At 45.0% G+C, this 15,515-nt stretch overlaps 1 protein-coding gene across 5 annotated transcripts in view; it reads left to right on the top strand.

Annotated features, from left to right (window-relative positions):
• The first annotated feature begins 13,511 nt into the window (after positions 1 to 13,511).
• ZNF704 (zinc finger protein 704) overlaps positions 13,512 to 15,515 on the top strand; it is a 130,456-nt gene continuing 128,452 nt past the window's right edge. For all 5 annotated transcript variants that reach the window (XR_007900282.1, XM_051770289.1, XM_051770280.1 and 2 more), the window contains exon 1: positions 13,512 to 13,924. Coding sequence is in view for 4 of the 5 variants with exons in the window: in XM_051770289.1 (XP_051626249.1) it covers positions 13,649 to 13,924 (276 nt within the window). In the remaining variant the exon portion in view is untranslated. The remainder of the gene's footprint in view (positions 13,925 to 15,515) is intronic.

The following is a 15,515-nucleotide window of genomic DNA, read 5'->3' as shown; positions in this document are numbered from 1 at the left end:
GTAGGTACATCCTTGAATTAAATGTTAAAGGATTGGGGGTTTTTGTCCACAAATAGACAAGAACTGTATCACATATTTAAGAGCTAGGAAATTTGTTATAAATCATTATTAAAACAGAATGTCAAAAGAAGGCTTATAAATTTCTCACTAAGATGGATGCCACTGGTAAGGACTGCCCCAGCTTGAGCAGAGACTCAGACTTCTTTGAGAGCAGCTTCTGAATGCCCAGTAGTCGTCATTGCTGGAATTACCTTCCTCTGCATCTGAAACTACTAGGTTGGCCTCCAAAATGGGGGGCCATTTTGTAACATTTAAGTAACTAAGATATAGTGTTTTGATAGACTCTATGATCACACAAGCCATCACAGAAAGGAATAATCGTTTCTGTTTATCAATTGCTTAAGAGCTGGTTAATAACACTGTTCAGTTTTCTGATGAGATGGTGAAAAGTTGTGTTCAGAACCTCTGAGAAGTGGCAATTGTAATGCATCTTAGGATGCCTCAAGAAAGAAATCAGCTGCACTGTGACACCTAACATTAGAAAGAATCAGGGCTGCTACCAGCGGGATTTCCCAAATAAAACATTTACATGTGCTATGTAGAACACAGCCAAAACAAATTCATGGACATCTCAACTTTTCTGGAAGGCTATGACAGACCCTGTGTTTCCTAGAGGTGTCAGAGGCATTATGTGTGCTGCATGGCTGATCTGCCCATGTGCTGGATAGAGCACATGCTTTGTTTAGCTCAAGGTAATATGGAGTCTTTGGAGCATGTTTGCTCATGTTAGTCCAGTTTACTAACCATAATTCTACTCATTTCTTCAAATGAACACCGCAATTTACTTTCAACATGCACTTTTCCATTTCTGTGGAAAGCTAAGGAGGGTGCTTTGCTTCTAGAGAGGAGGAAGGTTTCCAGGAAGGAATTGTAGTGAATTGCTCAAGGAAGCCATTGGCTTGCCAAACTGGGGATTTCAAAAAGGAAAAAGAAATGGATTCCTTTTCCTTCTCCTCCTCCTTTTTCCTTACTACTAAGTCTAAAAAAGAAAGTTCAAACCATAGTAGACATTTATTTTAAGACTCACTGAATCATTCTGTGATTCAATTGTAAGAGCTACCTGACTGGCAGTGACATAGTAAAAGAACTGTATTTCTCCAGGTACCACTTGGTGTGGTTAAAGAATATAGTAAAACTGAGACTACGCTGCTGATACTTTTGAGAAAGCACACAGGATCACCCTTGAGGAGAAAAGGCAACGCAGGAAGAATCGTGTCTTGCAGAATATACCATCTAAGGAGTCCTTCTGCTGTGCCTTTTGCAACCGGACTTGTCTATCTCATATTGGCCTTTTCAGCCACCAACGCGCCTGCAACAAACGTGGGTAGAGCCCTTCCCAAATCTTCATTCGCGAAGCCCAGTCATGAAAACTGAGACTAATTTGCTGTGAAGGCTGGGGCACTAGACCATGAGTTTGTGTGTCAGTAGAAAGCTGCATGTGACACGCAGATTACAAGCTATTTTTTTATGGTCAAATTCAATCCTTCATTCAAACAAATGCATTGTCAGAACCCTAATTATTTCTGTTAGAAGCACTGCAGCTTGTTAAAAAGGGGCATAAAGTCTTTCTTGGTAAATTCTTGATCATTGCATTACAATTCCAAGCCACTTGTGAAATACTCTATCATTTAATTTACAGTCTGTTTCTCTCTATATGGGCTTTGATTACAGAATCATCAATCATTATACAGTATTAGCCCTGTGATGAAGCATACAGTGGGGTTTTTTTGCTCTGGCCTGAAATGAATGCCTTTAGTTTCTTAATCATTATCTTCTGTTCCTCATAACTGCTGACAAGCAAACTGGAAAATTTTGCCTTTTATTCAATCACCTTGCTCTTTCCAGCAGTCGGAATTTTAGGCAGATGCAGTAATAATCCTTCTGACTTCATCTAGTACTACAAAGTTTCATGGACAGGTTTTTAAATTCTTCATTATCAAGCAAATGTTCTATGTATACACTGGAAGCTGCTTCCCTGACTGTAACTGTGAATGGAATTCAAGTTCGATTAACAGAAAAATTGCAACAGGCCCAGCCCCTGTTGGTACATGTCTACATGCAAAACTTGTGGCTTACAATCATGCTTTGAGGGAAGAAACACACCAAAATAGTAATATCTCTTGCCATCACTTGCATCCTCAGACCAGGTCAGCACACTGGTATCAAGGTGGCCGGAGCATAATTAGAACTCAGGGATTAGAGATCTGTATTTCTTCACCTGGGATGGAAATGCCCACAGTTGAAAGATGTCTTGGCTACAGTGTGACTTGTGCTGGAAGCTATGTAAATCTATAATGGTGATGTGATCCCTGTGGAGCACAGCCCAAAACAAGTATGTGGAAACCCTGGGTCTGGTAAGAAGAGCTCGAAGTGGCTACCTGAGCAGCAAACACCAGTCACACTGCAGAAAAACGTCTATTTGAGTGCAAAAACAAATTGCAGTTTCTTAACACTTTGTAACAATACAAATCCCACTGAGCAAGATTTAGTACATCCCTGGACAAGTAATGATGCAGGGTGACCTCACGTTGCTAGGTGGCAGTTCAGACACTGCCTCTAGTGAAACCTTGCCCTAGATTTAATTGCTCAAAGCCGTAGTATCTTTCCCGCTCAGCATCATGAATAGCAGGTGGAAGTGATCAGTGGTTCTCAGCTCAGGCTGGTCTGGCACTTGGAGTGAGAGAGAAGTGACAGCAATTCTCCCAGGCAGGCTGCTACCCTTGAACACGTTCTTCATGGCTTATTGCCTGTGAGTGTAGCACAGCACTGACACAGCTTTCTTGAAAGGTTTTTATGTCACCTCCTTTGGTTTTATGCTGCTGATGTCAAAGTGTGTTATGTACAGAAGCAAAGACCCTGGCTGATCCTCTGAATTCATCACTGTAAATGTGTACCTCAGAGAACAGTATAGGCCTTTGGAATGCAGGTAAAGATAATGAGTAGGACAAATCTTCAGATTTGCATAGAAGGAACTTCTGAAACACTATGAATAAATTCTATCCTTTGCTGTGCATGGAGTGGTAGTACAACAGTCAAATCCTGAGCAGGGATCAACTTCGCTGTAGAGAAGCTAGCATTAAAGTCTATTTCTTTTTTTTCAGCATTATTTAATATTTCTCTTACCTATTTTTTGCCTGTGTTGGTGGATCTGAATTTTCTGTAAACTAAGAGCTCTGAACATTTTTGCTTTTACTCTTTTGAGAAAGCTGGTTCAGTAAATTTCTTTAGTTTAATAAGGAATTCACTGTGCTCATCCATTTTCTGAAACCAGACCCAGCTTTGGAGATTAACTGCTCTTCTCCTGGAGCAACTAAAAGAGAAGTCTACAGCTTGACCTGGTAACAACACAAGGCTTTTGGGATCTGTTTGCTTCTGGAAAATTTAACCCACTATTTTTGAAGGGTTTCTCATTTTCTGTCTCATACATCAAGATAAAATAATAGTCCCTAAGAAATTTTTAGGAAGCAGAAAAATGCTGACCACCATCCTTGGAGAAAATTTAAAATTTGTAATTTCAGGATCCTGCTTTATTATAGAAGGTTTTGTTCAATACACTGACAAAAGTAACACGATAAGCATCAATATAAGACATGCATGAAAATGACTACTAAATCCATTGTCACAAATGTCTTTGAGATCAGTGAAGCGGAGATATTTAGTGACTTGGCTTTGCTCAAAACCCACTAATCTCCATGAGCAGACTGAGATTCAAAGCAGACCGGAGAGCAACCCTTTGTTCATCATAATAAAGAATTTGCTGTATTCAAATGAAGTCACAGCAAAGTGGATGCGTGCCAGTGCAGCACCAGTGTTCCAAGAGAAAGGCAAGCTAGGAAATTATAGCCCCTTCATCTCAATGTCGGCAATTTGCAAAATAAAGACTACAACCAAGGAATACGTTTGCAAAATGCATGTGCAAACGGAGTATCATTCTCTGTAATCTACTTGCATATAACTAGCAGAGTTAGATGGTGTCAGTTAACTAATCTCCTTTTTGAAAGAACTATGCTACACTTTAGTTATTAAAATTAAAACACTCAAAATAATAATTCATGTGACAGGCTGCTCACCTAATGTTCTACGGCAGAAGAGGTTAATTCTCTAAAATGAGTGTCTGTTATTCTGTAAGAACTTCATGCTACTGTAGGACAATGGTATTCTAGGTCCCAAGTCTTCTAAGTTTGGGGTTTGCAGACAGCTGAACTTCCAAGCAACACAAGGAGAAATGTGACCACAGAAATAGAGACACAGAAAGAAAACAATCCAACTTAATAACAGCTGTATCAAGTATCTTCAGAACACTAAGCTATGTCATAAAAATTATCCCAACCCTCTTTCACAAGGCTATAATGTCAGTTTGATCACTTAGTCCTCTTCTTCTCTGTCCCAGTAAACTGCTCATGAAGAAGAGTTGTGTTCGAGGGAAAACTGTGAGGAAATAAATATTAGAAACAAAACTCTTGGTTTCATCAACATCTCTGCTATCATTCACTGCCCTGGGACTACTCTCCCATTCCTGCTATTTGATCCCCTTGCCCCTCCAGTCCTCTTCTGCTGTCCTTCCCTGAGCTGCTTCACCATGCCTTTGTTTTCCACTTTGAGACTGTTTATCCAAGCAATGTGTTCCAAATTACTAACTCAGACAAGGCAGTAGATGCTTTATTAAACTCTGCCTCAAGTGATACTCTTTATCTCGCCATCTACACCAAACTTGTGCAGTGTGTCACCTTTTGACCAAATATCTTTAACGCAAACAGGAGAGAAAGCCTCCGGGAAGACTCGTGCTGGCTTCTTCCTGTGCTCCCTCCGCTCTTCCCTGCTGCTCCATTCCTCCCACAACAAAGCCTGGCAGAGCAGTTAATTTATATATATAAAAAAAATATATATACAAATAAGTTTGTTTCATAAACAGTGGAAGAGAACTCTTTGTATTTAGTAACACTTCCAGGACCCGCAACACGCCTCTACCAAATGAAGCCAGCAAAACAGAATAGCTCTAGTGTTTCTATACAAAACCCAGCAATTCAGAAACCAAAAATTAATTAAAAAGACTTACAAATTCAAGCCAAAACATTACACCTGAAAAGATAATCAAAAGAAAACACCGCCACTTTAAAATTCAGGTTTTGTTCTGTATCTTACATCTGAAAACAAAACCAAAGCCTTAACCACCAGGAAGAGAAATAAGTGAGATTTAGCATGTGGAATTTAAAACCTTTTCCTGTTTCCCGGGGGGAGGGGGGTGCTGCAGTTCAATTGAACTTGCCACAGCCATTAGCTACAACCTTGACTGCATTTTAGATTATGCGTATTGTACCCAAATCCCACCCCGTGTTTAACAGTACATGCTTACATTTGTATTGTGCCTGTAAAGCAGGTAACTGCTTGAGTACAAGTTGTCTCAGCCGTATTCACGTCAGAGGATCCCTGGTAATCAATTTTAGCTCAACAAGCCTGAGTTGTGACAGAGCCAAGTTTGGATCATTTTACATATTTGCCGATTTCTGAGCTGTTGTATAAAGTTTCTAAACTTTTTTTTTTCCTCTCGCAGAGGAAGATTACAATGGTTTTATTTGGGTAATTTTTTAAGGAAGATGAAAGTCTTACACAATCATCCAGTGTCAGCAACGGGGGCTTTACGATGTTTATTTATAACCAAGTGTGGCACCGATTACTGCAGAGCCCGCACTCCCCAGGACAACGCAGAGGGGTGTAAGAGGAGGCGGCCAGCGGAGCGGGGGTGGCCGGGGCGGGGAACAGCACCCGCCACCGCCCCCGCCACCGCGTAGGAAATGCGCAGCGCTGTCGGCGGCAGGACAGGTCTCCCTCCTTCCCTCCGGGGGCCCACCCTGTCCCCTCCTCTTCCGAGCGCCCGGGCGGTGCCGGGGGCGGCCCGGGGGCCGCCGCCCCTCCCGCGGCGGGCGGGCAGGGCCGACCCCCTGACAGCGCCGCACATGTTTACGCGCCGCGCTCTGCCGGCGGCGGGAGGAATCCGAGGCAAAAGCCGAACAGGATCGCGGGCGGGAGCATGGAGCGGGGGCTGCGGGAGCATGGAGCGGGGGCTGCGGGAGCCGGCCCGGCCCTCGGCGCTCGGGGGCAGCGCTGCGAGGGCATGTGCGGGGACCTGCGAGGTGACGGCGAGGGGCTCTGTCCGGGGAGGGGGAAGGCAGCCCGCTTCCAAGCGAGTCCGCTCTATCTGCGCCTTTCCAGCTCCGTGTGCGTGAATTGTTTGTTCCTTTATTCGGATTTTTCTTAATGTAGGAGAGCAGGGTGGGAGAGACAGGAAGAGGTCAGCCGCGTTTCCACATGGAGAACGAGGCAGCTTGATCCCGAAAAAGGACGGAAGAGTAAAGCGGCAACAGTCTAGAGTTGACTATTTCAGCCTTTTAGGGGGAAACGGGCCATCAGAACTGTCCATTTTTCTGTAAACTCCTTAGGAGTTGCCTGGAAGGAGAACCCCCAGAGCAACTTCCATCAGGGAGCTTCCCTGAAAAAAACAAACCAACCCCAAAGTAAACAAAAACCTCCCACACCCAAAAATTATCTTTAATGATCCCTCTGTAATTACTAGAAAATAGGAACATGTACAACACAGAAAATGTCTCCTACCTCTCACGCTAGTGACTTGGATTTCAGCTGATAATGCAGGCGTGGGGGAGCCTCAAGTTATTTGGCTATGTGGTGTTTCTGGTGAATTTTGGTTCAGTGTTTACTGAAAGAGCCCTTAGGGTTCATGTCAGTGTGGCGTGCAAGCCAAAATATGTGGAGTGCCCTTTTCAAAGCAGACGGTTCATCTCCAAGATAAAGAATTTATGGAAATAAAACTATACTATTTTATGATAGGTAGCAAGATGATCAAAATATAATTGTACCCATTGCTTAATTTATTGGTGTAAATATTTTTATTGCTGGCATTGACTGACAGCTGTGTAGTCTTATTTTTTGGTTCCACAAGATTTACAGCAGAGTTTCCGTGTGAGTCTGAAAGTACTTTTATATGGTCCTGTAATATTTATGTTTTTCTGAGTGTCCAATTTGTTCATTTTGAAAGGAACAGTTAGTTATTTTCTTCATAATTGCTAGCTCTGCAAGTTCAGCTTTGACTTTCAGAATCAAGCTGAGTTCTTTGACACTTCACTGAGAAAGAGGAAGTTGACAATGCCAATCTTGCAGTTTTCTTGGTATATATTTAATCTAATTTGCATGGGAAATTCCATCTGAATTAAGACAATTCATGAATACATTTGCTTAAAATAGCATTTCAGTTATCATCTCAGTTATCATCTTTATTTTCCTATATCCTTCTTTTAATTTCAGTGTCATTTCAGGAGTCATGATTCACACACATGGCTGTTACCACACATGAATGGACACACACAACTATGAAAGTCCCTAAATATTTTTTTTCTAAAGAAAGTCCAATAATATATATATATATGGTTATTTTTATTATGGGCTCAAACATTTGCATTATAGAGGCCTACGTGTCCTGTGTTTCTGCATCAGTGTATACTAGTTGGGGTTTTTGTCCTGCACTGCTTTTGTTAAGAAAAAGTGTTTTCTTTCTCTGGTTTCTTTTTCCCTTCATGTTCAGGCAGCTAATTAAGTAAAAAAAGGTTAATCTTACTTTTTTTCAAGTTTATTCCTTTGTTTTCCTCAGATTAGTTAATTTGTAAAAAGGGGAACTGTACTCATTGTATTAGTACTAGCATGACACTCCACTGAGCTGACCTCTTTTTTGGAGGGGGCGAAACAAAGCCTTTTAAGAGACATAAACATGTAGATTGCGTGAAAGTACTAATGACAACAGCAAAACCTCTGTGGAGTGTTTTTTACAAAGCCGTGCAGGTCTAACTGATGATTATTCTCTCACAGTCGAAGGATGGATTGTCCAGAATTCCTTTCCTTTCCATACCAGTAAGGCTATTGAGACCTAGTAAATGTTTCAGAGCAGTAACTGAAAAAGTAATGCATAATGGCTGGTGAATTTTGCCGCTTCGTTCCAACGCATGGCTGGCACTGGGACCTCCTTCATGCAGAAGGCACAGCCTTGTCTGCAGGGTGGCATTTCGCTGCACAACAGCCAGACGCAGAAGTGACCTTGTGCTCCCCACTCAGTTGACAAGTGGGGCAGAGGCATGTTACAGAAGCGACGATTTCACTTACTGAGAAGGGGGTCGGAAGGTTGCCACCTCTCCTTTTGAGCAGCGTCTGGTAGACAATTTTCTGCCTAATATTGTCAATCATTCCCTTGTTCTTGAAGGTGCCTGGCTGTCCTCCCAGCTGGAGTGAGAACTTCAATGATCACTATAAAGCAAAACAAATGCAAAGTTTACAAAGGGGGTGTGGAGAAGGCAGGTCCCTGAATAAAGAAGTTGGCAGGGGCTCAAATGCCTGCGATTATGAGGGAAGTGGAACACACACACACACACACAGTTAATATACATGCTGGTTTGAATACTGAAGCTCAGACAAATGCATCTGTTGCACACTGAAAATGAAAAGTGAATGAATACTTGAGCAGGTTATGTTTGAAAAAATATGTGGTGATTATATGTGCAGAAAATCGAGGGTTTCTTTGCTTCCTCTTGCTGCTTGACTTTTTTAAATATAAGGAGCTGAACCATAGCATCAGTCTGGGAGGAGGTAGGGGCAGAGGGGATCTTTCCTCTAATGATAAAAAGCTGGCATTCATGGACAAGGGGAAGAATATTCAGATGTTAAAGAAATGCACTGTTTCTTGCAGGCACGTTTTGAAAAAAATAATAAAAAAAAAAAAAGGAGAGCTAGCTGAGGCAGGATTGTGGGTGGTCCAGTAAAATGCACACTGTGATGTATCTGCCTGCTCCTGTGAGGCAAACTAAAGCACACCCGTAGCAATGCTTGTTAGCTGTGCTAGTGCTTGTCGCTGCTGGCAGCTGCACTGCTGAGTGATGGTCCCTGGTGGGAGCAGTTCCGGGACCAGCAAGCGAGGAGGTTACAGAGTAGTACCTCCATGAGCATTGTGGAAAAATACCTGCTTTTCGAAGGAACTCATTCCCCAGTATGGTGTCAGGCAAGCTTTGCCTGCAGTGATGATCCCTGTACAAAGTAGCAATAACTGAACGGAACAAAATGTCAAACAGATCAGTTAATAATTATATTAAAAATGAGAGGAATATTTAACTATAATAACTGAGCGATGGACTGTATAAAATGTTTGGAAAAAATAAGTATCATAAGAAAACTTCAGCTGATGTTAATCAGTATAGCGTACTTAAGGTAGTGCTAGGGAGAGCTAATTATTTTTTTTTTGTGGCTAGTGCACAGGGGCTGCCCAGTAGATATACTGAAAAAATTAGACAATAATTATTCAAGATGAACTGAAAAGCTGTCACTGTAATTCACCTTCACAGACTGTTCTAGAAGGACTTCTAGAGGGGGATATATATGCCTATATGTACTTATCATCTGGATTATCTCCTATGTCTAGAGAGAGAGAAAGAGAGAGATTTCTGTTTTGGAAATATGAACTGATTGTTAAGGTTAGAGGCAAAAAAAATCTGAAACACTTCTGCTGTGTTGGAGAGCTGTGTACAGAAAGGGAGTGTGAATGTGCACATTAACTTTTAATAAGCTTGGAAATCATTGAAATGTAAACAGCTATTATTCCAGCCAGAACCTGTACTTTTGTTAGAGGCATATTATACTGTAGTACAATCATGAGATATTTCTGTTGAGCTAAGTGATACCATATTACCCCCTGTATCACAAGAATTTACTTGATGTCAGGCTGTGGCTATGGGCCAGAATTGTTCAGCAGTTCACCCCAAGAGTGCTAAGACTGAGTCTCAAGGAAAAAAATGTTGATGTGTGATAGGGGATTATGGCTTGTGTTTGACTCTTAATTATTTGTGAATGTAAAGATGCTGAAGAGGACTGTATCTAGGACTCCTTTACTGTCCTTAGAAGACTTCTTACATAATTTAGCTCCCCTGGGAAGCCTGTGAGGGCAACATGAGTTCAGCTTCAGCTCCATTCATACTGCAAGTCAGACAGACTGGGACAAATGGATCAAACAGTCATTTCTATCTTTTGTTTGTATCAAATACTGTGAAAGAAGTTATTCTTACTACAGCTCCAATCTGGCTCGACTGAGAAGTGCTAGAAATCTTTAACCAATCTGTTGTAGAGTTGTCAACACTGGCTTCTTGTTGCATTTGATAACCCAGCAGGAGTAAGAAGCCCTAGCAGCTCAGATTACTAATAGAAAGTTAGTCTTCTCTAAGCCCCTTCCTAGGACTGCCATTCCTTAACCCTCCTGACATGAAAATTATTGTATCACATCTCCCTCCACCAGAATGTGATTACACTTTTCCTCTGTCACCCTGACTGACTGTTGCAGGGCTCCCCTGCTGTCCTGCTCTGCTTTGAGATCTGAGGGGCCATGATCTGCTGGAGTCTTGTGGAGGAAGAGGAAGCATCTTGGGGGATGGAGCACCCTCTGGCAGGCAGGCATGCAGGCAGGCAGGCAGGCCTGGGATGTTTTGTTTGTTCCCGAGAACCTCTGTGAGCCTCTCTTCTCTGCCTGCTGCCACCAAAACAGAGAACCCAACTAGTAATTTTTGAAACAATTGTTGAACTGACAAATGAAAGCCTGATTGTTGGTTAACAATCTCTGCTTCTGTGTTCACTCACCAGACCTCAGGCAAGAGGTGTCAAGCCAGCTGTACCTTACAGCAAGTCCTGGAACTAACCTGGCAAAAAAGGCTGCATAGGGAGTTCAAACAGAGGCTGAAGTGTGAGTTGTCGTGGCAGTTAACAGACATGCCTGTGCAAGACCAACTATCCTTTATCACCACTGTTTCTGCAAGAGATCCTTTGGTCTCCATTCTGTTATGTGCAGTGTTCATGCTGGCTCATATAAGACAATTCAGTGATAACACATTCAGTGCATATAATTTCTAATTTTTGGCTCTGGTTTTGCTGCAATTAAAGCATGCAGGGCTTTGAAAAAAGTCAAGGAAGTCTCTCAACATATATCTCAATACGTGGCAGATAGGAATAGGACTCTCAGTAACATGATTGTAATTCAGATAACTGTGAACACAGGCTACTACAGAAAATCACAATTAGATTCAGTTGTTATTCAAATGATACAAAACATTTCAAATAATTTGAAGACTAGGAGGTATTGGAATGATTCCATTTCTGTGCCTTTGAGGTACAAGTATTAAAGAACTGAGAATACCATTGAAATTCATGTTGGAATTCAAGTTTAAACATAATTATGTCAAATCAAAACATTAAATCTGAACATTCAGAATAGGAATAAAATGGAAAAAAAATAATTTGTCCTTTATTTTTCTTCCACGAATCTATCCTTTATGCAGCATAAGCTTAAAAAAACTACGACTGATTAACCACGTGTCAAGAAGCTAAGTGCACATGCAGTGGCAGGAAAAAAGACAGAACATCTTGTGGCAGGATGTACCAGGGGTTTTGGCTGCTGTTAGATGGGCTGAGCCAGTGTTGCAGTGCAGCTGGTCAAAGCTGTGGTAAAACATCTGGAAGAGACACTTGGATTGGTGGGGAAATACTGCTGAGACCTGATACACCAGAATTTGCCGGCAGTTTTGTTGCAGATCTTTTCCAGGGACGTATAATCTCTGGGAACCTTGAAAGAATGAATGAAAACAACTTTCTTTGTGGATTGGGTTGAAAACAATTCAAACAACTTACATAGTTGGACATGAAAAATAACTTCATTATTTCTTTAAGAATGGGTACTGTATTATCTATAATTTTTTGCCTAGAAAGTGCTGTATGCTATATTCCAGAATGAAAAATATAATCACTTTTTGATGGACAAATTAATCTAGGGTGAAGCTTGGCCCCATGTTGACATATTAGGTGTACACTTGGCCTGTTGGCGTGTGGCTAAAACAATGTGCAGGGAAAAAGGTACTGAACACTGAAAAGGGAATTACTGTGATTCATTTGTAAATGGGAAAAAATATTATGGCTCAAAAATAACATGTAAATGTAGCCTTAAGACTTATAATGGAAGAGGTTAGGAAAAGCATATGACAACGTTAAGTATAATTCAGTCTCAGGAGGCATTAATAAATGGCATAGAAGCCTATAATAAATTTAAATGATGACTGTAGTAACTTCAAACTGTTGGGAAACTATTTTAATATAAAAAAAAAAACTTCTCAGAAAGGTATTTTAAAGCTTTAAGCACAGAATTATGAGAATTTAAACCATAACTATTTCCCTAACTGTCTGGATAGTTTTCTCCCCAACTGGGTGTAGATAACACTGCTTCAATTATTTATCTTGGAAAAAAAAAAAACCACAAACATATTTTTATGTGGTTTTTTTTTTCTCCAAAATTTCAATTTTTGCCCCCATTTATCATTTTTAGGGAGGAGAGCTACAATAATTTTTTCACCGAGGCCCTAGACATCTGAGAGCCTCTCCTGCAGGTGGAGGCTGTCAGTCACAGGGGCTGAGCGAGGCGGGAGGTGGCCGGGCCGGCGGGGCGGAGGCACCATGCAGAATCAATTAGGTTCGGAAAGATTTCTGAGATCATCAAGTCCAACCGATGACTGAACACCCCCATGTCAATTAGACCATGGCACTAAGTGCCACATCTAGTCTTTCCTTACACACCTCCAGGACGGTGACTCCACCACCTCCCTGAGCAGCCCATTCCAATGTCTAATCATTCTTTCTGTGAAGAAATTCCTCCTAGTGTCCCACCTGAACCACCCCCGCACAGCTTTAGCCTATGTCCTCTCCTCAAGTCGCTTCTTGCCTGGGAGAAGAGGCCGACCCCCAACTGGCTACAACCTCCTTTCAGGTATTTGTAGAGTTGCAGAGAGCGATAAGGTCACCCCAGAGCCTCCTCTTCTCCAGGAATAAACACCTCCGGCCTCTCCTCAGCCGCTCCTCGTAAGTCTTGTGTTTCAGACCCTTCACTAGCTTCGTTGCCTTTCTCTGTACTCGCTCCAGCCCCTCTATGTCCTGTCGGGCACTCCCGGCCCTCCTGCCGTTTAGACAGACCCGTCGCCAGCAGGGTCGGCCCGGGCCCCGGTGCCCCGGTGGGGTGCCCCGGGTCCGGGGCGGGTGTGTGTCGGGGGCCGGTGCCGCCCGCAGGGGAGCCCGCCCGCTCCTGCGGGCGAAGGCAGCGCGGCCCCGCCGCCCCGCGCCGCGCCTGGCGGAGCCGCGGCCGGCGGGAATCCAGTCCGGGTTTTGACGCCGGGGACCGGCGGCGGCGAGGAAGGGCGAGCGGGAGCGGACCCCGCGCCGCGCCCGACAGCCGGGCCGGGCCGGGCCGGGCCGGGCCGGGCGGCAGCCGCTGGGAAAGGAGGAGGAGGAGAGCGCCGGGAGCAGGTGGGCGAGCGGCGCAGCGGCCGCGCCGGCTCCGGGCCCGCCTGGCCGCGCCCGCGGGCCCCCATGGCCGCGGCGCGCCCGCCGCACACACCCACCGCCGCCCCCCGGTGAGCGCCGCCGCCGCCCCTTGGGCAGCTCGGCGGGGCCGCTGCCCGCGGCTGGGGCTGAGCGCGGCGGGAGGCGGCCGGGCCGGCCGGGAGGAGGCACCATGCAGGCGCGGCGCTTGGCCAAGCGCTCCAGCATGGGCAGCCGGCGGCTGAGCGCGGCGGCCGCGCAGGTGGACGCGGTCCGGCCCCCCAAGCCCGAGAGCGCCTGGAGGCCGCCCCGGCGAGAGGGCTCCGCCGCGGCGCTGGAGGAGGAGGACGAAGACGAAGACGTGGTGGTGGAGGTGGAGGAAGAAGAGGAGGAGGAGGAGGGCGGCCTGGGGAGCGCCCCCTCGGCGCTGACCGGCCACGGCAAGGGCCTCCTCCGGGGCAGCCTCAAGGTGCGTCCCGGGAGGGCGGGAGCGGCGGAGGGGCCCGCTCGGGGGTGCGGAGCAGGGGTGGGGCGCGCCGGGCCGGCCAGCGTCCCGGACCAGGCCGGGTAGCGGTGGGGGCGGGCTGCGGCCGGGAGCGGAGCTGGGAAGCGGGCGGGCGCTGGGGGCTGCGGGGGCGCCGGGGGCGGACGGGCCGGCGCTCAACAAGTCCCAGGGGAAGCGGCTGTCCGGCTCCGGGGGCGGCCAGTGCGGGCGGCGAAAAGCGGCTAAAAGCGGGCGGGGAGCGTGGGGCGCCACCGGTGTCTGAAGAGGTTTGAGCATCGGGAGTGGAGACTTGGCTGGGTGAAGCGCGGGGCTGCCGGAGGTGGGAAGGATGTTCATCCCGGTCGTGTGCGCAGAGGTGTTTTGGAGAGCCGTGCCGTGCGGGCTGCCCGGGGTGGCCTTGGGGAGGAAGGAGACCTGGGTGGGCGACCTCTGGAAAGTTTGGGAATGGAGCGGTACTGTACAAAGGCCCGATTCAGATCCCATGGAAGCGTGCGCGGGCAGTGCGCGGAATTCGGTGCGTTTGGGAACAACCTGCTGGACACACCCCCGGCTGAGATCCCGCAGACTTAGGCTTAATGATTTTATCAGGGAGAGTTTTCTGTAATTATTTTCCTCTTGGGATAACCAACGTAGTAAGATTAAGTCTCTGTGTGGTTCTGTGGAGAATTCATGTGATAGGTGTGCAGTGGTTATGGAAAATGGAAGTTTAAAGGGCATCCATTTGAATAACTTTTTTTTTCTGGGTAATGATTCTTATTTAACCAGAGTTCAGGGTTAGCAAAGTAGTAGTGCCATATTACCATTGGGGTTTTCCCTGTACCCACAGTTGTAAAAAAAAAAGAAAAAAAGGAAACAAATTCAAAACAAAGAACACATTAAAAAAATCTGTGAAGGAAAGTAGCAGCAGAAATACAAGTTATCTCCATATTACTTCGGGGCAAGATTGTTACAGTACTGACAGAATCAATGCAATGCCATTGGGTCCTTGGAGTAGGATGAGTTTGTGAGAGGCCATGAGTTGTGGTTATGATGTGCCTCAGTCAAACCATCCATGGTGCTGAGGCCTGACAGGCTGGAACAGCTTGGTTGCTACAAAACCTTTTGGCACTTGACTGGTAGCCTTAGAATGAAAGGCACCATAATGTGCTTCTGATCCCATCCGTCTCCCGTTTGTACTGAAAGTCTTAAGTGGAAAAGGAGGCTTAGAGGAACTTCCTGTGTATAACCAATATAAAAAAAAAAGTTAAATTCTCAAGTGGAGCACAGTAATCTGAATTATTAACTGGATTACATAGGTATAATCTGCATATAACGTGGGCTGTCAGAGTGCACTGTTCTCTTTGTCAGCCCTCAACATGCTTTCAAGTAGTAGGACAGTTAAAGGTAGCTGGTATTTCTACCTTACACTTAGGAGTGTGTGTGCATGTAGCAACATAGTTCTTGCATGTATTTACTTCCTTGGACAGTAAACCTACCTCATAGATGTGATGAGTGGAGTAATACCTATTAGGCTACTTTTAGTGTACGTAACCAACTCTCCAGTTATTTTTGGTAA

This window comes from Manacus candei, unplaced genomic scaffold (assembly GCF_025592945.1).
Source record: "Manacus candei isolate 608988 ecotype Guabito, Panama unplaced genomic scaffold, ASM2559294v1 h1tg000008l, whole genome shotgun sequence".
Taxonomy (NCBI): domain Eukaryota; kingdom Metazoa; phylum Chordata; class Aves; order Passeriformes; family Pipridae; genus Manacus; species Manacus candei.
Note: the sequence above shows the minus strand (reverse complement) of the source record. Positions and strands in the feature narration are given on the sequence as shown.